The sequence below is a fragment of the Thunnus thynnus genome, chromosome 18, assembly GCF_963924715.1.
Source record: "Thunnus thynnus chromosome 18, fThuThy2.1, whole genome shotgun sequence".
NCBI lineage: Eukaryota > Metazoa > Chordata > Actinopteri > Scombriformes > Scombridae > Thunnus > Thunnus thynnus.
The window spans coordinates 16,365,909-16,393,832 of record NC_089534.1 but is presented as its reverse complement, the minus strand read 5'-3'; the positions used below and the strand labels follow the sequence as shown (position 1 = coordinate 16,393,832).

Sequence of the window (27,924 nt, the reverse complement as noted above, 5' to 3'; positions counted from 1 at the left end):
CTCTCCAGGTGCAGGTTGATGAGCCGGTGTCCTAACATAGTAACAGCAGGCGGGGATGTTGGATTCTTCACATTCTACGTTAACGTGACACTCTCGCTGCTGTTGGTGTAACCCCGCCCCTCCCGCGGTGTAACCCCGCCCCTCCCGCCGTCAACAACTGGATTCCAGATATTTGTATTTTCCAGCCTGGGCTAGCTAGCCAACGATGATTCACTGCGTCCGTAAAAAAACGAGCTAGTCAATCTGGATGGACACTTATTCCCTTTCGTTTCCGTGAGACACGCTACCATCGACAGCTTGTGCTCATGTACAACCGATGCAAGCTAAAGAAAGGACCGACGAGAGCGGAGAGATCGCCCTTTAGCCGCCTCTGAAAGCAGCTAACACGGCTAACACCTCACCGAGAGGACGCTAGCTGGCTGGCTGGCTGACAGCTGCTTCGGTCAGCTGCGTGCCTTTAACAGTAGCGTAGCTGAGATTTAGTCCATGAAACAATGAGTTGCCTCTGACATTGGTGAGTGTAATTAGTATGTCATTGCTTAGTAATAGCAAGTCGTTGCATTTCATGTGTTTTGACTCGTTTCAGCGTTGCTTTGCGAGCACTGGCTGGCTAACCATCGGCTTGTTTGTAGCAGCAGCAGCAGCAGCTCAGAGCCACGCCTGGGCCATTTAAATTAACACCAGTTTGCGGCTGATAACAGTGCATGTTATTTTTGGCGAGCATTCGTCAGCTACCTTCATAGTGTTCAATTTTTACCACACTCTTAAAGAATTTCTCTGTTTGTGGTTCACAGAGAGAGAGAGGACTGAGGCCCAGTTGGTTGTCACATTAGAGTAACCAGAGCCCATCACTAGCAAGGTGGGTCTCTGTTGACTCTGCCATTGAAGATTATCGGGAGAGCCGAGAGCCAGCTTGCCGATGCACCTCTAGTTTTGACCTGCCAGAGCTGCCAATATGATGCCGGTAAGTGCACCCAAACACACCCCTTGTTCTCATATCTCAAACAGATGTCATCACTTTGATCATCCAGGTTGAGTTAATGTAGATGGTAAATTCACCCTCCCATGTTTAAAGGTCAGTTTCTTCACTTATTTATTGGACTGACTATCGAATAATGAGTAAACTGCACCTCCCTTTAAATCCACACTTAAACACATAGTTTTCCACACATCTTATCTATACAGAAGATCTGTACGACTGCATATTGTTGCCCTCAAGAAATGAAAAGCTTTACTTGTACAGTATCTGTGCGACCTGAGTTCATAGCTGCAGGACATGATGGTTACAATGACAAAAATGTAAGGAAGGTGAAATGTAAACAGTACTAGTCATAACTTGATGAAAGAGGCTTTGAAGTTGAAATGCTTTTAACACATGGAATAAAGTGTTTTTTTTCACAGGTTTAAGATGTTACAGTAGCAAATATGCAGTATTGAGCAACTAAAATGGGACAGATCAGCTTCGCACCTTCTGTCCTCCCTGTAGAGTTGTCATAAAATAATAAATTTGTGTGAAACTAAATAATGATTATTGCTGTAGGTACCGCAGGCTAAATAACTATTTTCATTCTGTTGTTGGTGTTATTGTTCAAGATGCAGGACATTGCAAAGAATAGAATACCTGAATGGTAACCCTATTCCAGCAGCTCTTTGTTGGGACCTCTTTTGTTATCTTTAGTGCCCATAATGCAATTGTGTGGAAAGTGATAATAGTCCCCTTTGGCCTTCAGGGAGGGGGACATGTAACTCAGACGCAAAGATAAGTTTACAGAAGGTTCAGTTAGGTGTCATCATAAACAGAGATGATTCACTCTTGGCCGGTTATCTCTCCAGAATCACGTTAACTTGTACCTTTTTTCAGTCCTGCAAACTGCTTCATAAGCACGTCTTCACGAGTGGCTTGTAAGTTTCCAGGAGCACACGGTAACAGCATATTTGCTGCGGCCGCGGTGTTCACGGGATTGACTGCGACGGTGGCCTCGGTGGACGTTTGTACCCCGTGGCACCAACGAGGCTATCAGAGTCAAAGAGCCAGTCGAGCAGAGAGCAGCCCCTGCTCTGGGTTCTCGCGTGACTCCAGCAGCCAATGAGACCTTGGCAGATCTAGGTCTGTGTGGCTGCGTCGACTAATGCTCTGTTGTTAAGGGGAACTTTTGAGCTGAGTAGATTGTCAAGTGGCATTAATCTCACACAGTGGAGCTGGGCAGAACGTGACTTACAGGAAAAGTAAACATTGCATCTTATTGTTGGTTTCCCATTTTTGGAAGCGTGCTGGTTGAAAATAGCACGCTGTTATAGCATAAAGCACACTGTCGTTAAAAAGGAAGATGTCAGGGATTTTTTTGGATGTGACTGTTACTGTTGAGCCCCTTTTCTAAAACTCAAGAGTCAGTTATTGATTTATTTAACAACTCCCACCTGTTCAAGCCTGCTAGATATCCTTCTTTTGTTGGTTGAAGTATACATTATTAATTAGACTTTTTTAATGCCTTCCTCTAATGTGCTTTAGACAGCTTTCAGTCAAAGGAACATATGTAGACATAGTATTTTTTTCTGTTAGTAAGAAATAAGAATATGTTAGTCTGTAATAGCAAAGCAAGTGTAGTTATAATTTGGGTTATTCCGCTCATAAAACAGATATTTCAGCGGTCTTTATTCAGCTTTCGGAAAACCCAGGCTGGTCAGACTTTTCAGTTTGTTCCACATCATTTGTCACGCCATTTCCCCATCTTTCCTCTGTATGGTTCAGTGCCATTTTACCCAGATGGGCAGTGTTTGGCATATTTGAGCTGCATTAAATTAGTTCAAGAATGTCAAAGACAACCTTGTCGTGTCCCAGTGAGCGGCAGCCTTGGATTTAGCTGCTGTACGGGTTGTTGGTCTCGAGCCATTTCCGTGTTTGTCTCTGAACAGACGAAACGAAATCATGAGAATCACGAGTCATCGGATTGTTTACCCAGAAGCTGCACATGTTTGAGCTTGTATTGGTTTTAATTATTTTACTGTTCATTAGAGCTGTAATGATTAATCGATTAGTTGGCAACTATTTTGATGATGGATTCATCGTTTTGAGTCATTTTTTAAGGAAAAAAAAGTCCAAATTCTCTGATTCCAGCTTCTCAAATGTGAATATTTTCTGGTTTCTTTAGTCTTCTATGACAGTAAACTGAATATCTTTTGGATTTCAGACTGTTGTGGACAAAAGACATTTGAAGATGTCACCTTGGGCTGTGGAAAACATTGATTGACATTTTTCACCATTTTCTGACATTTTCTGGACCAAACAACATCGATTAACTGAGAAAATAATCGACAGATTAATCGATAATGAAAATATAGAACGGTTAGTTGCAGCCCTACTGTTTATATGCATTTTTGTCATATTATGTTTGCAAAAGGTTTTATTTATTAGAGCTGAAATGACTAGTTGATAAATACAAATTATTGGCAACTACGTCAGTGATTGATTAATTAACTTCATTGATTTTTAAGTCATTTTAAAAAGCAGAAATACCAAAATGTCACTGGTTGTGGCATCTTAAATGTGAATATTTATCGGTTTGTTTTGCTTCTGTCTTTGGGTTTTGTACAAAACAATCAATTTAAATATGTCAACTTTGGGACATATTTACAGCAGCTACAGGAAGTTGTCAGGTGCACTTTTCTCTTCTTTTAGTGAGACTTTGTGCTTTCGGGAAGCAGTGTCCTCCTAGCTCTTCTTTTTTCTTCTTTGTGGATACCTCTTTGTGAGTAAATGAGTGACTAGATTGGTGAGAAGAAATGACTGTTTGAGTCATCCTGCTAGGCATCAGGCCAGCCAAGCATCCCTTTTCCTCTTAGAAGTAAAATGATGAATGCTCCATCACCAGATGTACCCGCTGTAGCATCATGCATCAGACGAGAGCGACACTGTATGTCTCTGGCCATGTTACACTTTTCCACATCCACTTTCTTGACTCTACATAATAGCGGCCTGATCTGCCTGCCAGTCGCAGCTGTGGGCCAAACTACTCTCATTAGCAGGGAGTCGCTGGTGTTTCAGCCGCCAGCACAACCCAGGGACACTTTACCAATAGAAAGACACCCTCCTCCACTCACACCCACCACCCTTGTGACTCCCTCTCTCTCTCCCTCTCTCTCTCTCTCTCTCTGTTTGTTTCTCTCTAGCTCTCTCTCCCTTCCCCTCCCTCCCCGAATTACACACACACACAGCAAGTGTTTTTTCCTCCCAAGTCTCCTCTGCAGCACTTTTTCTAACGCACGCACCGCTGTCGGTTTCAGAGGTCTGCTCGGGATGGCGTAACGATTCAGTCTCACGCCTGCAAAAGCAGGAGTGCTATGATGAAGAGGTTTGTGACTATAGTGTTACGTGGCCTTGTTAGCCTGTCCAAGGAGAACCCCATTTGGGCGAAGGAGCACCACCGGCCACCAAAGAAGGAGATCAGGAAGAAACGGAGGGCGGTCAAAAGAGCCAAGAACATGGGCAGACGCAACTTAGTGAGGGCGGTTGGTATTTCTCTAGCGGTCAGTCAGCTGGACTGCTGGGGTTTCTGTTTGCTTTGCCGTCACACATGATTTTTTTTAATGTGTGTTGATGTCAAGATATATTTGACAGTATTCTGTGTTGGCCCTCTGCGGTCAGTTTAACCAAATTTGATTGATTGAGCCTTGAAATTTAGTAATCTCTGTGTCCAGATTATTCAAGAAAAGCTTGTGAAGGTTTGTTTTGACATGCTCTGGAGGAAATTTAGTATACTGTAGGCAATGATAGGTTACTAAATTGTAAAATTTCAGCTTATGATGGGCTAAATATTCAACTTTATTTACATTTTCTAACATGTTTTCCTTTAATTGAGCTCTACTGTCAAACAGAGTGATTTCCACTGGAGCAAATTCAAATAATGGCACCAGCCTTATCAGTGTTCAAACTGATGTTGTTGCCGAGCATACTGGGCTGTTTTGTATCCACTATTTTTTATTCCTGCACTATGTTGTATCTTATTATGCAGCTTGTTGCACTCCAGTATCCCTTGGGGATTAGCAAAGTAATTATCTGTCAGTAAAATGTGGCTATAACTAGTCTCCAGCATACTTACTGCAATGTTTTTTCAGATTCTTCCCCCATTTTTTTTTTTTTTAATTTTTTTTCTTGCGTTAATGCTCTTGTTTATCAGGTCACAAAGATGACATTCATTACTAGTGCATCTCTGCATTGGACCAGAAAAAAAAACAGCAGCACGAATTTATAGATGGATGATGAAATCTGTGAGTGTCTGAATTGTAGTCGGGCACATAATCAGCTGAGTAAAGTCTCAGAGGCTCCCAAGCACAAATAATCATATTGTTTCAGTTGAGGCTGCCGCAGAAAATGTCAATGAATCACACAGTTGCATCATTAAAACGATGAGTCACTTTGTCTTCAGGAAACTCCTGGAGTCATGATCTATAGCTCGGTGGCAGTTATTGAAGCACTACAAATGCACCCTGGGGACACAAGTTCAGTTATAACACTGGTGGACCTTCAGTGCAATTTGCATCTAAGTGTCTACTAAACTGTGCATATGTGAACTATTTGAGCTGATAGATTTAATATGTGTCAGACTGTATGGTGGGGTTCAGTTTTCAGGTGTTGTTTCATTGTTGCAGTTTTTTAGTGACTATAGTTTGACATTGTGAGCGATATGTAAACAAAGCGGTGTAGCTGTTGGTCCTTATCTTTCTTGATTATTTAGATTGTTCATTATCATTGCGTTCTACAACTTCTATTGTTCAGGGCTGCAACTAACGATTATTTTCATCATCAATTAATCTTCTAAATATTTCCTTGATTAATCATTTTGTCTGTGAAATATCAGGAAATAATGAAAAATGTCCGTAATAATTTCCCACAGCCCAAGTCGATTACTTCAGATGTCTTGTTCTTTCTTTCTGCTGTCAATCGACCGATTAATCAACTAATCGCTGCAGCTCTATTAAAGTTTGTTCAGCTATAAGTTGTCTCTGTAATGGATGTTCATGCAGCCTTTAAAGCATGTAGAACAACAGTCAAATGTTGAGCAGGTTGAAAAAAAAGCAGGATACAAAAACATAAGGAATCCAGATTTGCTTCTTCAACTCTGTTTACTGACATCCAGCTGAACTTACGTCTAACTCGCCCTCTTTTCAAACATTTTCCCCACATTTTAAACATCCCTCAAACACTCCTGGCTTTTGTTATACGTATCTTTTCCATTTTGGTTCTCTCCACTCTTTATTCTTTGACCTCTTAACAGTCCTGTTTTTATTTTGTGACACAAAAAAAGTGAGGCTTGTCAAATGAAACAGGAAGACACACCTCAACCTCCTAGAGTGCTTTGTGCCACAAAAAACAATAAAAATCTGCCAGCCACTGCGGAGGGAAAAAGATATCCTGTAGATATGCCGTAATATTTCAATCCTTTTTGGCATGTTCTCACTTCTCCAAACAGGAATGACGCGAGCAAAGAAGTAAAGGCTTAATTAACTCTGCTGGCCTTAACAAGACGGATAGGAAACATCGTCACATCTATTATATTGAATATCTGAGTTCAACATGATGATAAGAACATAACCTTTCTTTTTTTGCCAAAAGGAAAAGGTCAGAGTGTAGAGAGCTCCACTGCACCTCTCATCCTGCATGTTGGCCTTTATTCAACCAAAATTTTGATTAATCTCATCATAGGATCCAGAAAGTTGTTTACCCAGAATCGAGTCATCTAATTTTGAAAATGTTTTTCTGCGTTTTCACATTTTACAACCGAAAGTCAAAATGGATTATCAGTAGTTTTTTTTTTTTTTCTTTTTTATGCCTTGCAGAAGTATTTAACCCAGTGAGTCGGTACTTTGCAAAGACTGAATCTTCTTAGATATGTTTTTATCTGCTTGGAACATCTGGATTTTAGGATTTTCTTTTGTGTGTGTGTGTGTGTCTTCTTCCAGCTTTCCTCCTTTAGAGGTAACACTGAATATGCATGAGGATTTGGGTTTGTGTGTGTGTGTGTGTTTTACTTGGAGATTAAAGGAACTGTCTGTCTTAGTGTCAAAAACTGAATTACATCCTCTTTGCTTCAGTGTTGTAAAACAGTGAAACATGACAAATACCCAACAGGGGTTGTTCATATTACAATAAATGATCTCCCAGTTCCAGGTAATGTCAGGATTAAAGGTGCAGTGTGTAGAATTTAGTGGCATCTAGCGGAACAGACTTGGCAGAAATGGAAAATAATCTTCATAAGTATGTTTTAATTAGTGTATAAGAGCTGTTGTGTTTTTGTTATCTTGGAATGAGCCCTTTATATCTACATAGGCGGTGGGTCCTCTTCCACGGAGCCCGCCATGTTGCACCGCCATGTTTCTACAGTAGCCCAGAGCGGACAAACCAAACACTGGCTCTAGAGAGGGCCTTTTGCGTTTTTCACGAGTTTCACAGCCACCGGAGGTTCTCCTACACGCTTGGGAGGGGAGGGTGAGGGAAGTTGTATTCAGTTAGTTGCAATCTGCAGCCTCACTGCTAGATGCCACTAAATCTTACACACTGGTCCTTTAAGATGCACAAACAACACAAGTGCCAATGGACCACAGGCACATACGTTATAGTAAATGACATTGTGTAAGACACTTTAATGCACTCATAATCAGATTGGGATGAACATAAATACATTAGTGCTACAATTTTTTTTCAACTGTTTTATTATTAAGCCGATATAAAGCCAAGACTTAAAGTCCCCCTCCACTCAAAAATGTGTTTCACTTATTCTTACTTCATTTGGTTGATGTATGTGCAGAGTTTGACACTACAAGGCTGTTTTCACTTTCATCTGCTGAAGAAAGTTTCTCTGAGTTCAGTGAAAATCAGAGTTTAAGGGGCGTACGAGCCCACAAGCAGGACTTGTGACATCACAGCAGTTTTGAGGTTAATTGTGGTCCAGTATGCAAAATACAAGTGTGATGTGGAAACTTGAAGCTTTCAGAGCACAAACACTGACAATGAACTTTACAGTGAAGGAGGAGACATCTTGTGTCCAACAGTTAACCTTTTGAAATGAAAAATATTTGCATATTCATTGACTCTGGATTTTTCAATGAGGTAATTGGACTTTTTTTGTGGAAAAAAAATATAGACACATATTGTTATTCCAAGCAGATTGTTTTCTCTTACAACATGTCTGGAGATATTTGTCTTTTAATGACTAATACCCAAGTTATGAGTTCTCTAGACCCAAAGTTATGTTTTAAAAAGAGCTTATTTTAACTAAACAACAGCAGAAAACCCAAAGTAATCAGTTTACAATGATGTAACAGAAAAGGTATTTGTTGCATTTAATAATCTATCGCACCTAAATGATTACTTGATTATCACAATCACATTATTCTGTCAGGCGGCTCATTGATAAATTGGCCAATTATTTCATCCCTAGTTTTCAAGCTGAAGACATGCTGACAGTACCTTTTATAGATTAGTCCAAAGATCCCATATACATATGCAGGGATTTTGCCTTGTCAGCCTCTTACTGTGCAGTCTGATAGTTGAGGGTATAAAGGAGCACTTGAAGCCCTCTGAACTTTACCTCGCTGGTGAGCTTTAGTTTGAAGATGCTGCATCTACAACATTTAGCCCAGCACACATTTAGAAAGGTCGATATTTTGGATAGATGTTAGGAAAAACCCTCAGACACCCACAGATTCAACATGTCTTGAATGTTGTTTGTTAAGAGCTGAGAAAGCAGCTTGTGATCTCTGCTTTTACTGCTTCTATGTGAGTACAGACAGAAGCGTGTGGGGGCATGTACTGCTATGTCTTTAACTCTCAGTCCAAGCTGTGTGTGTGTTTAACGCTAAAGTAGGGCCTAATCATAGTTAACAGCACTGTGGCAGGCACAGGCATGAGTCCACCAGCAGCTCAGACTAACAGTCGAGGCCGGTGGACAGCGAAATGTGGCGTCAGCACACTGGGCTTTGTACAACGCCAGAGTGGGTTAAGCTTCACCCTCAAATTACACCGTCAGACAAATTACACTTTCTCATGTCTTGTAATACTATCTGCAAGTCTTAATTTCTATCAGTGTGATCTGCCACTTTTTTCATGTTTTTTTGTATTGTTTATTTCAGTCTTCCTGTCACAACAACTCATTTTTCCAACAGAATCATTAAATCTGCTCTTTCGCGTGTCAGCCTCCCCCCCCACCGCCCTTGACTGTTATTATTCCTCTACTCCTCAGATGATACTGACGGTGTACCTCAGCGATGGGGAACAGGCTGTGACCGAGGTGCCCATCACTCCTGAGACGACGTGCCGCGACGTCGTCGAGTTCTGCAAAGAGCCCGGCGAGAGCGGCTGCCACCTGGCTGAGGTCTGGAGAGGCAACGGTAAGACGGGCGTCTAAGTTGAGAGCCGCCTGTTATCGAGTATAAGAGACTGTTTATTTGTCGCAGTGCACGATACGCCCACGAGTCTCAGAATTGTGAGTGCTGGTTTTCTGGTGGGGAACATGCCTTGTTAAAGAGGAAAGAAGCAGTTAATGTATTAATCCGTGAAGGTGAAGTAAGAAAACGTTCATCTGAAAACAAGCGCTCTGTCAAAGTACGTTCAGGTGTTGAGCAGGGCCGTGCATGACTACCTGAGCAGAAAGAAATCAGTCATGGATAGTCCACAAGTGAAAGCAAGTTTCATAGAAAGAAAGAAATACATGTTCCTATTCCCACCAGGTTATAATAATTCACTTCAAGTACAAATTTGTATGACGGAAAAAGGGGTTACATGCTGGTACAGTCCACAGCACTGTCACAACAGATTCAACATGGTCGAAACGATTTGCTCCCATCACCGTCCTCGTGCTGACACACCCGGTGTTATCAGCATTTTTGCTGAGGGGCCACTCCCCTGTTGAAAACAACATCCCAGCCGAGGGCTTTATTAACCCGCGTTATGCAATCGTGTTCGGCTAGTGGCTGACAATGCAGCCGTCTGCCCCCCCCACCCCCCCCCACCCCCCCCGAACCTCCTAAAACCTCTCTGTCTTTGTCTCAGTCTCTTTGTCTCTTGTTCTCTTTTTGTCCACAGAGTGCCGTCCTCTTGAAATACGAAAACTATTCAGCCCGTGGTTATCACAGTTTTCCTAAAGATCTAATGGCTTATTTTCATTTCGGAAAGCTAATCCAAGACACACGCTGTTGACACAGAAACATGACAGCAAGAAGTGGCTCAGATCTGTTATTTAAGGATGTTTTTTTTCCTTAATGTTATCGCAAGTTTTTATTTTTCCTCTGACATACTGACAAATGAGTCTAACATGTCAGTCCTCTTGTTTTCGTGACTCGACTGTCTCTGCAGAACGAGCGATCCCCTTCGAGCACATGATGTATGAACATCTGCAGAAATGGGGGCCACGGAAACAAGAGGTCAAGTTCTTCCTCCGGCACGAAGATTCGCCAACTGAGAGCAGCGATCAAGGTGAGTGTCGTCAGAGCGTCACCTCTCTCAGTGTCCACCCCCCCCCCCCCCCCCCCCCCTCCCTCCCAAGGGGGATGGAGTCGAGGGGTGTCAGGGATTTCCTGACACCTATACTGTCTGGCTGCTCAGCTATAGATGCTGGTGTCAAGTCAGTCTTTCTCCCTTTTACTTTCACCTCACATACCACTGATGTTATTTACGGCCACTTTAGTTTCAGCTGTCGTATGTTTAGATAAATCTTGAAACCACAAGCCACGTGTGTTTTCTTTGAGCCAGGATATAACTGCACAAACAGTTTCACAGCCTCTGTAGGATGAAGTTTAATTGAAGCTTGATGGGGCATGCCGAAGGAATAAATCATCTCTCTATATTCACACACACACACACGGCGTTAATATTAATGTTGTGCTATTGTATTTGGAACATAGCCACATAAAACACCAGGTGTAAAATGTGTCAGTGCTTAAAATTGATCACTGAAACCAGCTCAAGCACAAGATCAGAGACTCACTGAGACACATTTATTCCAATGTTTAAATGTCAGTGTAGATGGGTTCATATATATGCAGTACTGTTCAAAAGTTTTAGGCGCTAAAAGTAAAGTGAGAATGCTTTCAAAAATATTGCTGTAAATTGTTTTAATTTATCAATTAACTTCTGACAAAGTTGAGTGAACAGCAGAAACCTAAATGAACACTTTAATACAGTTTTTTATGGTAACTTGCAGGTAGGTTGTTGTAACCATCCTGGAGAAAGAATGTTCTTCTGTGGATTTATTATTTAGGCCGTCTCAGGTGCTTCTTCATGTAATCCCAGAGTGACTTCATGATGTTGAGATCAGGGCTCTGTGGGGGCCAAACCATCTGTTCTTTATGACTCTAGCTGTATGCTGGTGGTCACTGTCATGTCATGAATAAATTTTGGGACCGATCAGACACCTCCCTGATGGTATTGCATAATGGATAAGAATCTAAACATCTAGGGTGCCTAAAACTTTTGCACAGTACTGTATATATAAAGGGGAAGTACACACAAAGCTAACAGGTGGTAGATCTTTAAGAAACTCACTGACTGTGATTCAGGTGAGATCAATTTGGAGCAAGAAAGTGTATTTTTGAAGTGAAGGTACCACCAGGATATCCTGTTTTTTTTTTTTTGTTTTAAAGATGTAACAGAAGTGTGAAGTTTTAAATCTAAAGTTAAAGTCTTTCCATCAAGCCTTTCTTTAAAAAAAAACAACCTTTGAGTCAGGTGGCTTTAGTCAGCAGTGCCTGTCCCAGTTCTTAAATCCATTCTGTCATGTTCAATTATGTCAGTGAATTTTCAAACTATACCTGACAATGGTTGCTGCCTCTGAATCTGCACTGCGCTTGTCTGCCCGCACTTGTGTAAATTGCAGCGCGTGTGTCTCCTTCCTGCCGGTGTTTGTGATGGTGACTGTCTCTCTTCTGTTTTTTTTTTTTTTTTTTTTTTTTTTGCAGGGAGTCAGCAGTCTCAGGAGCAGACGAGTCGTAGAAGTGGAAACACTGGAGAGAAGCACAACGAGAATGGGGTGAGACTTAATTAGCGTTATCTAGATGATGTTAAAATAGAAACGTGCTCGCAATACAGCCCTGTTGTAAGTCAGCAGATGAATCAGGGTTAGAAGGAAAGCTGTTTGATGTTTATACAAACAAGGGAAGTCATTCTTCACGTTAGCCCTGATGATTTCAAGACAAGCTCAGACTGTAATCTACTGATGTGAGGTAAAAGTTCGCTATCTGTGGTTACGTGCAGATTTGAGATTGAAGCCAGTGTTGGACAGTAAGAGTGTTACAGGACGGCTCCATTTCCAGACACACTGACAGTATTTCCCCACCAGTGTGTCTGGAAATGGAGCAGTAATATTGGCAGTAAGGGGGAAATACTGGCAGTATTGCTGTGTACCCGTTGCTGTGTTCGTTCTTCTCTAGCTTTAGGATGTGTGTGTGTGTGTGTGTGTGTGTTTGGAGATGTGAATGAGTCTGATAAGAGCAGCCTCTGGCGTGGCATCCTCTCTCTCTCTGTCTCTCTCCCACCATCTGTCCCAGATTTCACAATAGGAAAGTGTTGCGGTCAAGGAATCAAAACTAATTCAACCTTAAGGGCGGAGGGAAGCATCCAGCGCAGCAGGAGATGGAGGGATTTTTTTTTTTTTGTTTAAAAAAAAAAAAAAAAGATTGTAGCAGCGTTGCACAAGAGCACCCAGAAGCCATTCCTCCTCAAAATCCACACCTGTTCTTTACTCTGTTTGTGTTTAAGGAATATATATATATATATATATATATATATATGTTTATGGATCTAGAAATTCAGTTATTAATCGACTCTTCTTTGTTTTAAGCCACATCACGCCACGACGAGCAACAACCAAAGACTATAGTATCGTCGCAAATTGTTCGTTTAAAGAGGGAAAACGTGATCAGCTGCGTGGCTGGCTATGTGCCGAGGCTCATTTGTGTCTGAGTTTCTTCCTAATATCTGATTTAGAGGATTATATTAGTCAGGCTGCTGGATGATATAACGGCCCCTAAGAGGATCATTGCTTTGGCTTTTCCATGGGCTGCTGCCCAAACCCCGGGGGCTTTCTCTCCACCAAGCAGAGCTGATCTTCCTCCGAGAGGGACACTGCTTCGTAAAGAGCAGTAAAGAGTGCCCCGGGGGGAACGTGTCGATGATCGCTACGCATTTTCATCTCATTTTTTTATAGCACGATTTTAGCTTCTGCAATTAATGATGACATCATATTGACAGTGTTCAAACATTTAGTTTAACCTGCCCGTTGGAATTGAAAATATTTAATGTGTCCATAACGTGTCCTGGCATGAATAATCGTTATAAATAAACAGGCTCTTTAAACATTATCCTGCTGATCATTTTAGCCAATTTATCAGATATGTTCAAATCTATGCATAATGTAGAGGGTGATAGTAGTAGTACTGTAATAAGAATACATCCGCCATGAGTGAGGCTGTGGCTGCTCTCTCTCTCTCCCTTCGTGGTCTGCTGCTCAGTAGGGTGTTTCTCCAACTCCCTCTTCATCACTGTCTTAGGGTGTGTGCGTGTGTGCGTGTGTGTGTGTGTCGGTTTCTCCCTCGGGTGAATTGTCACTGATGCGGCGTTGCCTGAGTGCATTTGAGCGTGGAGCTGTGTGTGCTAGTGGCCTCCCCCGCTTCCCTCATCTCAGCCTCGGTTGAGTCACCTCATCCGCCCCTACCCCCCGACCCCCTTCCCGAGTCTTTGTAGACATCCTCGTATCCAAATGCCTTAACAAATGCCAGGTAGGGAAACACAAGCTGAAGATGGGCAATATCCCTGCTGGAGATGAGATGATGTGCGCTTCTGTTGACTTACTTCACAATCATTTCCTGAAATGTTTAATTCGGACAAGATGAGTTGCAAAAATGTCTTCCTTTTTGAATCGAGGAAGAGAAATGCATACGGTATTCTTTCCTTTTTGCGTGTCATGTTTATTTAACCTGGACTTTTTTATGTTTTCAGCTTTTTATGTGCATGTTTAGGATCAATATCATTAAAATTATGAACATACAATGAACATAACATATATTTAAACTTATATATTATTTTTATTCCTCTTGTTATTCTCTTCAGATTTAAAGAGTGCTCTATCCACACAGATATTCTTCATTTCTCAAAGACAATGACATTTCCCGCATCGTCTCGTCTCTCCTCCCTCTTTGAAAACACTTCCTAAAGGCAAAGTCTTAGCAGTACTTCAGCATTTCAATGCCGCTTGTAGTTCAGAGGACTGTATTCACCGCTCATTCAGTATGCTGTTTTATTGAAGAATAGTCTGCCAGTGTGTTGACTGTAGAAACTGCTTTTAAGAAAGTCAGAAATGTGTATAAAAACAGTTTGGGGGGGGAAAGACAGAGCTGAATGTGAGAGACTTCTTTCTTCTGTGAGCTCTTGTATAACACATGGTTGCTAATATCTGGCTCAAGAAGGAAAATTCAGTAAAACGGTTTCTGGAGATGAACCATTTTTTAGTCTGAGTTGTAAAAAGGTCAAAATTACAGTTTGTCCAGTACTTTGATTTGTGACTAAATAAATATCTTCCAAATGAGCAACATTCAAACAGACCCAGCTGTACTGTTTTGTGCTAATTAGCATATGTTAGCATGCTAACAAACTAAACTAAGCTTTTGGGCATGGTAGAGATATCTTCAAAATATCGATGCTAGCGTTGTATGTGTGAGCATGTTAGCATTTAGTTCAAAGCTCCGTTGTGTGAAAGTACAGCTTCACAGAAATGCCAGCATGGCTGCATTTTCAGCACAGCCAATTTTACTGTTACTTGTACTTAGCCTGTGTGAAAATAGCTAACAGTTAACGGTTGCTTCGGGCTGTCGTGGTCTCAGCTTGGTCTATATTTGTATGAACCTTAACTTTAAAGTTTTTGGTTGCGTGGGGTTTTAATAAGAGATAAATTTGCGTCTATTTTGGTAATCGATTGATTGTGTAAGTCATTTTTTGAGATAAAAATGCCAAACATTATCAGTTGTGAGGATTTGCTGCTTCTCTTTCTCTTTTGTGATAGTGAACTGAATATCTTTAGGTTTTCGACTGTTAGTTGGACAAAACAAGCAATTTGGTGACATCATCTTGGGCTTTATGAAATTGTAATAGGAATTTTTTTTAAAGTATTTTTTGGCATTATATTGACCAAACAATTAATCAATTAATAGAGAATAATCAGCAGATTGACCCAATAATTAAAACAACCGTTGCAGCTCTACTTACTAAAAATGAGATGTGATGCGATGTGAAAACTTGAATCCCCTGCTCACGTCACAATTAACGTCCCATCATAATGATATTCAGGGTCTTGCTGTAGAGGAAGGAGTGCCCGACTCTCACTGCTGTCTGTTAAGTGTCTTGCTGTTTGACCCTCTGGCATCTTTTAAAATCATCTCTGCAGTGGCTGTTAGAGTAACATGTTTCTTTGTACTTTGTTTTTGTGTTTTTTTTTTTTCTTTACGTAATGTTTTTATCTTATGTAACTTTTTATGCCACATATATCCTCTCTTATTTTTTTTAAAAGTACTTTTAAAACATAATTCACATGTGTATATCGGTAACATCCATGACATACATGGATACATGACATTGCAAGGGCGCCCATGGATGACTTCTCGAGGCATTAGGCACCACTGATGGAAAAAATAAAAAGTAACTATTCAACTTTTAGTTTTTACTCAGAGCAACTAAAAGTTGTCTTCACCAGAAGCAGATTTGTGTATCCCTCGAAACTATCACGGTACAGCTCCCATTGAGCAAGTCAGGTCTTTGAAGACAATAAGGCTTCTAACAAGACAACAGCCAGGCCACCCTGCTCAGAGTTTTAGAAATGTTAATGTACTGACCTGTTCTCCTTTGTGTGTGTGTGTGTGTGTGGGTGTGTGTGTGTAGGTCGGGAATCAGCGTGTGGAGCTCACGCTTTCAGAGCTGCAGGAGATGGCCACACGGCAGCAGCAGCAAATCGAGGCTCAGCAGCAGATGCTTGTTGCAAAGGTAGCATCCTGTTTCCATTGAATTATGTTTCTTTCATTTTTGTTTTTTCAAAATCGTTTTGTGGGGAGACAAAGAGAGAGAGAGAGAGAGAGAGGGAGGGATGACCTGCATCAAAAGTCCACAGCCGGGGACGTGGAAAAAATATGCTTCTCACTTATCAAATAACATGCTGTAGTAATCTGACGTTCCTGGAATACTTCACTATTGTAGGTTGTCACTGGGATACACAGGTAACTCTACACAGGAAGTTCACAACAAGCTACAATACTGTCTACAGCTTAGATTGTTTTTAAATGTCAAATTAAAAACAAAACGATGAAGAAATTGTGTCAGTAAAAGGTATATTCCATAAAAGCTAAATTTTGTCTTCTTACTGGATTTGATTGACGTCCGTTTGTGTCTGGACTGAACACTTGGCTGCTGCAGTCAAGAGGATAGTTTAATTTTTTTCTGTAAACATCCAGTTCATTACAGTATCCTTCACATCAGAATTTTATTTTAGGCAAACAGACCAAATCTGCACCATCATATTTAAAAGGGATGGGACACTCTCTGTTAAAGTTCCATCTCATGCAGCTTTAAATAATATTTCCTATAATCGAATGTATTTCCATGAGCTGTGTGAACTTGCTCTGACATTACAGGTCAAGTATGTTCAGGCCACAGTCTTGAGGCTTTCTTTCTGAGAGAGACTACCGTTGATCCAAAGAGTCCCACCGTGACCTGAAACACAGGCAAACAGTTACGTAACAAATGAGATGGGGTCTCTGAGTCATGGTGCCAGGATTGTCTGGTCTGTCAGAATTCATACTTCAGTCACTCACAGGTTTACTCAAGCCTGTTAATTATTTAGCATGTTAAAGGCTAAGGTTGCTACCTCTCGCTAACCAGTTAGGTCCTTCTTAATCGACTCCCTCTTATCAGTAATCATTAAAGACTGTTTTTATGTTGTTTTTTTAGTCCACCAACACTTTGAGAATTTGTAATGTCAAGATTTCCTCTTGTAACGGAAGGAACATGAGCACTTGGCAACAAATCTCCACATAACCAGTCTACCTCGTCACTCTCTGTGACTTTTCAGTACATTAACACAGTCTGACCGCAGCGCTGATCGGTCAGGCAAGAAGAAGCCCACTGTAGACCCGCAGATAGAAAGACTATTTATTGGCTTTGTTGTGGTGTCTGAAAAGTAGGCCCACTCGAAGCCCCGCAGTCATTTGGAAACCTGCGCCTGTCATCTCCTATTTTAGGACCTAAACTGGAGCAGTTCTCAGTTGGGTAGAGATATGAAGTCATCTGACCCTTTTATCAGCCTTCAGACAGTCTTGAGACAGCGTAGCATTTCATTAAGCGCGTACAGTAGAAAGATTTAGCCTACTTTTCGGTTTATGTGTCACATAGATATCTGTAGCTGTGAAATCTGTGGTGTGGTGTCCTGGTGGTTTTATATTCATCTATGGTTCTGACTGAGGAAGAACAGAATAGAGCAGCTGAGGGTCTACTTACTGATCACCAAATAATTCATCACCAATTCCGCCATTTTCACACAATTTTTAGCAGTATTTGTCCTTTCTTTTCAAACTTGCAGAAGCAGCGTTGTTGAGACTCTTTGCGCTGTTACTAAAGTTAGAAGTCATAGTGCACTTCTTTACCCATGAAATGTCTCTCTCTCTCTGAAGGAGCAACGTTTGCGTTACCTGAAGCAGCAGGAGCGGCGTCAACAGCAAACCGTTTCAGAGAGCGAGAAGCTGCAGAGGCTGAAGGAACGCGTGGAGAGCCAAGAGGCGAAGCTCAAGAAGATTCGGGCAATGAGGGGCCAAGTGGACTACAGCAAGGTCATCAATGGCAACCTGTGTATGTATACGCACAATATGTACAAGATTCTTCCATTATTACACTGTTTATCTTTCATTTGAGTTCACCGAACAGTGAGATTATGAATGAGCTGATTGGTTTTTCACACACAGCGGCAGAGATTGAGCAGGTTAGCGGCCTGTTCCAAGAGAAGCAGGCAGAGTTACAGACGGCCATGCTGAGGGTGGAGCAGCTTAGTCTGCAGCTGGAGGACCTGCGGAGGGGAAAGCTCAACGGCATACAGACATCCCTGGGTGGCCAAGTGACTGGCGCCGCAGCCTTAGAACTCCGCAAACTCTACCAGGAGCTTCAGGTACAGCACAGTGCAAATACAAGCGATGCCTGACGGATGCTATTATAGTTTTCACTGTTTTTCATCACTCCTGAGCGCTAGTGAATCTGTTTTCTGCTTTACACCACATTTATCATCCTCAGATCCGGAACAAGTTGAACCACGAGCAAAACAGCAAGCTGCAGCAACAGAAGGAGCTTCTGAACAAGCGCAACATGGAAGTGACACTCATGGACAAGCGCATCAGCGAGCTGCGGGAACGCCTCTACAAGAAAAAAGCTGAGGCACGTCAAAAAGAGAACCTTCCTGTAAGACTAGGAACGCTCAACACACACAAGTTCAGCTGCTGTGAACCTCTTTGAAATACTATTGAAATCAGTACTCCTTTATATCCCTGTTCATGTTGATTTCTCTTTCAACACTTTTAACATTAAAAACGATTCTGACTCTCTCCTCTTTATAGCTAAACAGAGCAAACGGGCCTCCCTCCCCACAGCCAGCTCCCGGGACTCTGGGCCGTGTTGCTGCTGTCGGGCCGTACATCCAAGTCCCTGTGCCGGGCCGACAGGAAGGGGGCTACAACATACCACCTGACCCTCTGAAGCCTCAGACTCTGGGTGTAAATAACCAGGCCAACCTCGGCCGCGCCAAGTCAGGTTGGTCAAAAAAAAAAAAAAACGATCTACAGTGTGTTTTTGTTCTCAAAATGCTACAAAAGGTGAAGCATTAGTGTAGAAGTGAATATGATTAGCTTTAATTTAAAAGAAATGTAGTCATTTTCTCTCTTTTATGTGTTTATTCTCTCATTAAGACAGCAAGAACATGAACAGTTAGTAGAAAAGTAGATGTGGAGGTTGTTGCTTGTTTCAGTCACAGAGTATCTTGAAGACATGGAGTCTTACACCACTACACATTTAACACATCTTGCATGAACAGCTTGTGAATTAAATCGTGGGCCCTACTGTTAAACTGTCTCCTTCATACCTGACTTCTCAGTAAACTCTCCGCCTGGACTTGATTTCCGTGGTTTCATTTTTCCTTCCTCTCTAACCTCACTCTCTTCCTGTGTCGTGTATACTGTGATTACCTCCCTATTTCTCTCCTCTCATGTGTCTTTGTAATGTCTCTGTTTTCACTGGGTGTGGGGTGGGGTCAACGTTTCCTGGGGCAGACGGTGTGCGAAAGCCTCCCGGCCCTTGGAAGGTGTCTGATTTAGACATCGTTGTGGACCCGGTACCCCCGTCCCTTCCAGAATCACACCCGGGCCCTGGAGCCTCCTCTGGCTCTGACGGCACGTCCCGTGAGTGCACAGTGCTGCATAAGCAGAGGGATGGCACCTTCTGAACCTTCTCTCTCAATTAAAGCACAGGGTCCTCAGCATGCTCTGCATTTTACTCCAAACTGCAGCCGTGTCTTATCAGAGTCCTATAATCTTATTTAAATCTTTAAAAAAAAAATGCTTGTTTCTTAAATTGGCTGGGAATTTCAGATTCCAAAGAATGGGTTCGGCCTAATCACACCAGTCATTACACTCTAATCACCTATGGATGTTTTCATACACTACAAAACTGATAATCTTTATAAGTAATGGGACTGATTTTCTCCTCTAGTCTCAGACAAAATGAAGCTTACATGCACAGCTGTGGAATCTGAGGAGGAGATGAGCATCTGTGCCTGCTTAACTCGAACAATCGCTGACTGGCAGAGGCAGCCTCGTTTGGCGTCATTAAGCTCCCCTGCCAGTACAGTACTGAGCCAGTTTTTTCATAATCTGGCATGAGTACATGTTGACATTTCATTTAAAGTGTTTCCTCTGTGGATTGGCTAATGACGTCAAAGTCAGTGCGCTGCCATCTTGAAACACTTTGCTGCCATCTGCAGAAATTTTACACCCTTTATCACAATTTACATCGTGCCTCGTATGAGGAAAGTGTCACTGACGAAGCGCTGCTGATCCCGTGTGCGTTCGTGTACTTCTGAGAAGGTTCAAATAGTCGAGTGCCTCTTAAATTTACTCATGCAAAGCAGTCCAAAGTATTTGGGCTTAGTGCTTATTTTGTAACATCCCCCGTCTACCAAACTATAACCTTCACGCCATTTTCTCACAGTGACCAAGCACTTTACATGACAAGGAATTAAACTTGTTCATGTTAAAGTATCATTGGATTCACTTAGCAGCTGTTACTCCTAATAATCTGTGAAGACCCAGATCAGTCTGATTCCTTATAGACTCTGGTTAGTGTCTGTTGAATTGTCTCTGCTAATTTATCATTTCTGTAAATTAAATCTAAAGCTAGAACTTCACAAGAAATCATTCAGTGAACCATGTATGTTGGCTAATTAACATCAAAACATAGGTATTATTTGCCACAGAGACCTTTGGGTTTATGACAAGTCAGTCATATTATTCAAATTGATTTCTGTTGTATTGTACGACACCTGTTACTGTTGTTTTGTCACCTTTCTTTTTCCATCCTCTTTCTTTTCACCCTATCCTTACTGTCTAATGAAGCATTTTTCAATCAAGCACATATTCTTCATAGGTTTTTTTGTAAGAAATCAGTTAAGTCTTGAAAATTAACAGCTTAGACACTAGTTGTATTACATTAGTTTCTTGCTGCCCATCCCTGAATTGTCTGCTAGCTCCCAATTTAATTACCAAAAGTAACTAAATTAAAACACTACATGACTAAATAGAAGCACAGTAGTAAAATACTAATGCAGATACATTCATTCCCATCATTGCTGTGAAGTGAAGGCTCAGGATTTTTGTCCTATTGATCAATAGCCCCTCTTGAAACGTTTAGTTTGTGGTATTTTTGATAAATTAACAACCTGCAAAATCCAGTCTTTGTACAAGAGCAAAGAAACACACACATTGCTCTTTGAATGTATGAATAGTAATTTCATGAGCTCATGTTTAAGATCGTGCAGACCTTGAACACAGAATTTTTAAAAAGATGTAAAAATTGACCCGACCATCAACTGACATGAATATTTTAAATGTTAATGTTGGAGATACAGAGCTTTTTGCAGGAATTTGTGATGTCTTTTTTTTTTAGATGCGATGAGGGTGTTTGAATGTCTCATAATGGTTTCTGGTTAATAGGATACGCTTTTCAAAATCCTGAACCCTCCGTTTAACACCAATCCTAGGTCAAAATGGTAAAAATGTTTGTGCAGTGTGTGTATAAAACATTATGCATACTCCAGTTCCAATTGTTTCACTTGATGCGATGAATCAGTAACACTTCAGTTATTAAAAATATAAAAATATTACCATTTTGACCTGGATCTGGTGGACATGCTTTGTCACTACCCTGAGTTGTAAAAGAGACTGACTCAGTTCATACTATTTTTTTCCTCTGCAACACACTTACTGTGTCATGTTTGTGTTGTAGCTAATGATACTGGTTGGCCTACTGTAGGCAAGACCAGCACATCTCTAAAGCCTCCTGAGAGAAGAGACTCAGGGACTGACACCCAGGGCAAGAGCCCTCCCTCCCCTGTTGCTCCAAGTGCAGAAAAGGTTAGTGTTTTTTCTTCAAATCCCCTTTAATGCACACAAGGATGTTCATTGTTTGTAGCTGTTAACCTCCTGGTGTCATCAAAAAAAGAAAATAATGTGTTTTTTATGCTTCTTCATAGGTGCTAGACTCCAAAATGGCCTCCCCTGCCATACCCAAGCCACAGCCGCCTCCCTACGGCTCTCACCTCACCTCCGCAACCTCAGCCAGCTCCTTGGACCGCCGCAAGGACGCACCACCTCCTCGCCCGCTCCCGAACCCGCCAGCTCCCGCCTGGCCCCGCGTCCCCCCCTCCACAGGCTCATCCTCCCAGCAGATCCAGCAGCGTATCTCAGTGCCGCCGAGCCCCACCTTCCAGCCAAATGCACCGCTCTTCCCTCCTGGGCTGAGCGAGCGGCTCGATCCCCCTCCAGCCGTGGCAGTACGCCCCTTCATTCCAGACAGAGGATCACGGCCTCAGTCGCCCCGTAAGGGCCCAGCTACCATGAACTCCAGCTCCATCTATCACATGTACCTCCAGCAGGCGGCACCAAAGAGTCAGCCACTCAAGCCTGCTCTCAAAGCAGGTAAGAGCTGAGCAGAAAAAGACTGATTTCATGATGGGATAATTTGATTGTTGGAAGAATCACTGGATTATGTTCTTTAATGTGAAAAAATGTCTCTTTCAGTATTGCTGCCACTTAGTAGATCCCATTTTGCCTTCTTAGATAAAAATTGATAAAATGGTTATGTGGCCCATGAGCTTTTTATGAAGTTACAGCAGACAGTATTTTCCAAATTATGACAGTTATTGCTGAAACAATTAGTTGATTTATCTTTTAGACTTTGAGACTTTTTTCTATTCAACAAGAACTCCTCAAAGAGGTGTATGGACATAGTTACATATAATAAACAAAAGAAATACAAATAAAGTCAAATACAAGACGATAAGTAGATAAATTTAAAAAATATATACAACTGAGCAAACAAGCACACTCTGGTAAATATACTTTAGTTATTTGAAAGTATCCATTAGTCAGATAGTTCATAGTCTTAAGTGCAAAAATTGTTCATGTGGCAGAAACAGAATAATTTAGATGTTTGATTATTCTTTTTAGATCATGTATCAGGTAAACATTATCTGGTTGCAGCTTCTAACATATGAGGATCTTTTCCTACTTTTCCTTGATTCATTGTAACTTGATTACCTTTGGGTTTACAGAACAATGAATTTGAAGTCATATTGAGGTCTGGAAAATTCAAGCAATTTTCACTGACCATCTAACTGACAATCAATTCATTTTATTCTTAAAATTATTGATAGAATAATCAGTAAAGAAAATAATGATTGCTTACAGTGTTAATCTCACTGTGGATGTTTTTTTTTCATGTCTTCACATTTAACTCCACAAACTTTCTTGTGCCATCTCTAGTATACGGGAAGCCTGTTCTCCCGCCCAGCTCGACACCTCCCTCGCCCCTGCCTTTCATCCAGGCTGGAGGGGCCTTCCCATTGCTCCAAGGCCCACCTGGTGGCGAGGACATGTTTGATGGTGAAATGGATGATCACGAGGGCTTCCAGCACCTGGAGCCCTCAGCGCCTCCTCCCAGTGTGGAGAACATTCCACGACCACTCAGCCCCACTAAGCTAACACCCATGGTACACTCCCCGCTGCGCTACCAAAGTGATGCCGACCTTGAGGTGCTCCGTAAAAAGCTGGCCAACGCTCCGAGACCCCTAAAGAAGCGCAGCTCCATCACCGAGCCAGAGGGCCCCAGCGGGCCCAACATCCAGAAACTGCTCTACCAGAGATTCAACACTCTTGCAGGAGGCATAGAGGGAAACGGAGTCGGTGGATCAGGAGGTGGTAACGGTGCCGGTAATGGAACACCATTTTATCAGCCAGCCAATCCTCCCGGTTATCTGGGAGGTGACTCTGTGGCTGATACAGACAATGGCAACCTTCCGTCTGAGACGCTGCTACCACCACCGCCCGGGGCAGATGAGCTGGAATCTGAGGTTCCACCTCCACCTACTGACGCTAATGACAACCAGCCGTTGCCCTCACCACCAGAAGGACTTGTGGACCCGGCCGAAGCAGAGGGACCTGAGGAGGAGGAGGAGGACGACAATAACAACAATGTAGGAAGCTCTGAGGCTTTGCTGCCCAGCCCTGTACCCGAGGTCAGCACTCCAGAGGAGAGCGGCACGGTGCTTTCACAACCCCTGGTGAGACACACAAACTTACTATTATTACATTTGTAGAGTTACATCTGAAGTATTTTCAATGAATAAAGTCTTGTTTCTTCTCTTCATCATTACAGGAGAAGCGCACAAACCTGAAGAAGCCCGACTCTGAGCGCACCGGCCACGGCTTCAGAGTGAAGTTCAACCCTCTGGCTCTCCTGCTGGATGCCTCATTGGAGGGAGAGTTTGACCTTGTCCAGAGGATCATCTATGAGGTACGTTGCTCCTGTGTACGTCTAGTTTAATTTAGTGCATATTTGCATTTTGGATATATATTCATCATTCTCTTTTCCAGGTGGAGAATCCCAGCACTCCCAATGATGAGGGCATCACACCCCTTCACAACGCCGTGTGTGCAGGACATCACCACATAGTCAAGTTCCTGCTGGATTTTGGTGTGAACGTCAACGCTGCAGACAGTGACGGATGGTGAGTCCCAAGTTCTCCAACACCAAGGTTGTTTGATTATTTTGATCACTGTGTTCATGTCTCTGTGTTTTCCTGCTTGTCTTTGCTCGAACAGGACTCCACTCCACTGCGCCGCCTCCTGCAACAGTGTTCATCTCTGCAAGTTGCTGGTCGAGTCGGGGGCAGCCATCTTTGCCAGCACCATTAGTGATGTGGAGACGGCTGCCGATAAATGTGAGGAGATGGAAGAGGGCTACATCCAGTGCTCCCAGTTCCTATACGGTAATTATCAACACTGTCAGGACACTACTCTGCTACAGGGACTCATTCACTTCAAAACGAAAATAACAATCCAACCCTGAATGGTTATTGCAAAAAGTGAAAATAACGATTCTTATGATACACTCTGTCCTGACAGTCTGTTTTGGCCTTTTTTGTGCAGGTGTTCAGGAGAAGTTGGGTGTAATGAACAAGGGGACAGTGTACGTTCTGTGGGATTACGAAGCTCAGAATGCGGACGAGCTGTCCTTCAGCGAGGGGGACGCCATCACCATTCTACGACGACAGGATGACAATGAAACAGAGTGGTGGTGGGCACGGCTTGAGGACAACGAGGGCTACGTACCCCGCAACCTGCTGGGGGTAACAACAAAATATAAAATTTGTCCAATTTCCATTAGTTGTAATCAGTTTTCCTGTAGGGAAATAACAAAACTTAAGAAGTTGTCATTTGTAAGACAAGACAACATTTATGTTGTTGACTATAAATGTAATATGGATTCTTTTTTAATCCATCAGTGCGTAACATTTATTTTCCCATGTTCTGATTTGTTTAGCCTGATGTATGACAGTACAGCAGAAAATTAACTATTTTTACCAACTATATTTGATTATCAGCTAAGTGTTTTGTCCTTCCAAGAAAAAATGCCAAACATTTGCTTTGCATTTCCTGCTTTTTTCTGTTTTATATCATTGTAAATGAAACATCTCAAGGTATCTATCCTTGGACTGTCGGTCAGACAAAACAACACATTTGAAGAGGTCACTATGACCATCCTTTTAGTACTTAATCATTTGTATTTGGACCAACAATATTAGGACTGTTAGGTCAAATCTAGTCATATGAATATTTTTTCTTCTGCTCTGAGAAATTTTGATGAGCATTTCTCTGAACTTTTTAAAATTTTACAGAGAAAACAATTAATTGAGGAAGTAATTGGCAAAATAACTTAAAATTGTGTTAAATTTATTTAGATCCTCTATTCATTTAGCAGTGTTGCACCACCACAACAAGGAAATTACCATCACTGCAAACATATCTATAAACATAGTAATTTAGTCTTAAGGTTATCTATAATTAAACTAAATGTAGTCCAGATGCTTTAAAAGTAATGATTATATAATAATTAAAAGAATTTTTAACATCAGAACCTCAACTTTAAACATAACAAGACCCAACCAGCAACATATATGAGACAAAACTAGAATTATTGTCCAAAGCACCACAGCTGCATTAAAATGACAGATGAAACACTGTAGATTCTGACAAATTATCAAGTAATAATTGCAATACGAGTAAATTCTGGTTGGCAAAAGGTTGATAATATCGGAAAGTCAATGAATCTGGTTTATTGTGTAGCTGTTAAAGGTGTCAATGACAGGTAAATGCTAACAAATTGAAGTGAAATCATTCATATTAAAAGTCTCTCTTCTTTCTGTTTGAATCTCTTTGCAGCTCTATCCTAGGATCAAGCCTCGTCAGCGCTCCTTGGCATAGTGTCCCACTCCGCTGACCTCTGGCCAACAGCTGGACTAGTGACAAACCCAAGAGAACAAAGGAGCCTGGTGCTCTATCTTCTCCCCATGGCCATAATCTCTCCTGGCCTTGTGCTTCTCACAAAATCCGTTTTTTTTTTTTTTCTGAAGCAGTGGGCACCAAACTCTTGACACTCTTTATTTACACACATACATAGACGCACACACAGCGAAACACAAGCACTCCAAATGTGAAAATCTCTTAAACCACTCCATCCTGACCCCCCCCCCACCCACCTTTCAACCTGTTGCTGTCATTGCCCCAACTTGATTTTTACCCCAATTCAGTGTCAGCTCTGTAACAGACATCAACTTGAAGAATAAAACACTAACCTTGTCTCAGTATTTTTTGCACACCTCTTCAACCATTTCCATCCCTTAATGGTGGTACTGGTTTACATGACACTATAAAGTAACTGGAAAATATCAAAAAATGTTTTTTCTTTTTAATTGCCAATTTGAGCCCCTCGCACAAAAAAACCCTAAGGCAGAAAAACATGCTCTAGTGAGATTTTTGTGTTTGATTTTACTGTACTCTATCCACCAAAGATGAATATAGATCCAACTATTTAAATTCTATTACTCTGTAAGACCTTGCAGAATTGTTGAGTGAGATAATCAATTGATTTGCTGCTATTGGTAATGATTAACAGCTCCAGGCAGTTGATTTTTAAGTTCTTCTAGATATTCTTGTGGAGCAGAAAATGTTGTAAATCCTCAGTATTCACTACACAGCCCAGTCAGAACAAAGCAAATGTATTAAAGAAAAGATGAATATCGATTGACTCACAAATTCACAGTTTGTTGTAAATTGTATTTCATGAACACCATTGCAAGACTTTGTTTATTCAGTGTCATTCTGTTCAAAATGCTAAATCTGGATGCAGGAGTGTTGTTGTTGTGTGTTACGAAGATTAATAAACTTAAAGCGCCTACCAATTTTAAGTAAGACTTCGGACAATAATCCATTTTTTTCTATAACATGAGATATTAAGATCTGTTGAAACTGTTTGAATGGGCAATGCAATTTATGTCGAGTTTATATTTTTGTAATCTGATTATGCCTGAAATGAACAATTCACATGCTGCAGTTTGGGTAACAAGCAGGTATTTTGTTTTAACAAAAATGGTTGCCAAATTGAGAAGCTGTGTCTGTACAACATCTGTGCGTACAAAGATGCAAACATGAAAGATCTTACTTGAGGTGAATTTGCAAGTAAAAATTAGATATTATTGTTTCCACAGTCCTATAAAAACAGAGATATGTTGTTGATGGTGTCTTAGGGGCCAATTTAGCTAGTTTGATTAAATTTGCTCAAGACATTTACAGTATGTATCATGTTTTAAATTAGTCCAGGCTTTAAACAAAGTTAGATCTTATTTCTAAGATCTGTTTGCATTTGAATTTGTGTGAGCAGGATCTCTCTACCTAAAATGGAGAACTTGCAAATATTTGAATGTAGGCACTGGAAATCATCTGCCAAACCATCTTACAAAGTTTGTTTACCCAATTAGACACTCATCTTCTAATAACTTGCTTATTCGCAGAATCACAAACTATTTTTTTCTCTCTCCTAGCTCTCAAATTAGCAAATATGGCAGTTATTTTACTATGGCTTTGACAAACTCCACTTGAAACACTTTATCTCAGGACCAACATTGGTGCTGCTGACATACTACTGATCATATTCCTAGTTTTGCGCTCAACCAACATTTTCATTTTCAGCAACAAATCAAACAAAGATGCAGTCCAAAATCAGAGCTGTATCAGTCACATTAT

The 27,924-nt window shown here is 41.5% G+C and overlaps 1 protein-coding gene across 8 annotated transcripts; it reads left to right on the top strand.

Moving 5' to 3' along the window:
* The first annotated feature begins 129 nt into the window (after positions 1 to 129).
* ppp1r13bb (protein phosphatase 1, regulatory subunit 13Bb) lies at positions 130 to 27,089 on the top strand. 8 transcript variants are annotated; one of them, XM_067572145.1, is made up of 19 exons: positions 130 to 514; positions 795 to 964; positions 9,237 to 9,384; positions 10,349 to 10,468; positions 11,950 to 12,020; positions 15,920 to 16,021; positions 17,701 to 17,875; positions 17,989 to 18,188; positions 18,311 to 18,451; positions 18,631 to 18,823; positions 19,339 to 19,467; positions 21,569 to 21,696; positions 21,816 to 22,260; positions 23,107 to 23,903; positions 23,999 to 24,136; positions 24,217 to 24,350; positions 24,445 to 24,611; positions 24,772 to 24,971; positions 26,065 to 27,089. In XM_067572145.1, exons 2-19 carry the CDS (start codon positions 956 to 958, stop codon positions 26,104 to 26,106), a joined length of 3,339 nt encoding a protein of 1,112 aa, XP_067428246.1. In that variant the 5' UTR covers positions 130 to 514; positions 795 to 955; the 3' UTR covers positions 26,107 to 27,089. The 8 variants fall into 8 exon arrangements, with proteins under 8 accessions (XP_067428246.1, XP_067428245.1, XP_067428247.1 ...); XM_067572144.1 differs by having other exon boundaries at positions 131 to 514; positions 18,311 to 18,475; XM_067572146.1 differs by lacking the exon at positions 19,339 to 19,467 and having other exon boundaries at positions 131 to 514; positions 18,311 to 18,475.
* The last annotated feature ends 835 nt before the right edge of the window (positions 27,090 to 27,924 follow it).

Coding starts and splice junctions, on each gene's coding strand:
- ppp1r13bb (XM_067572138.1), top strand. CDS start 4,339: ATGATGAAGAGGTTTGTGACTATAGTGTTACGTGGCCTTGTTAGCCTG. Junction 4,507..9,236: donor GACGCAACTTAGTGAGGGCG/GTTGGTATTTCT, acceptor TCTACTCCTCAG/ATGATACTGACGGTGTACCT. Junction 16,022..17,700: donor AGCAGATGCTTGTTGCAAAG/GTAGCATCCTGT, acceptor CTCTCTCTGAAG/GAGCAACGTTTGCGTTACCT.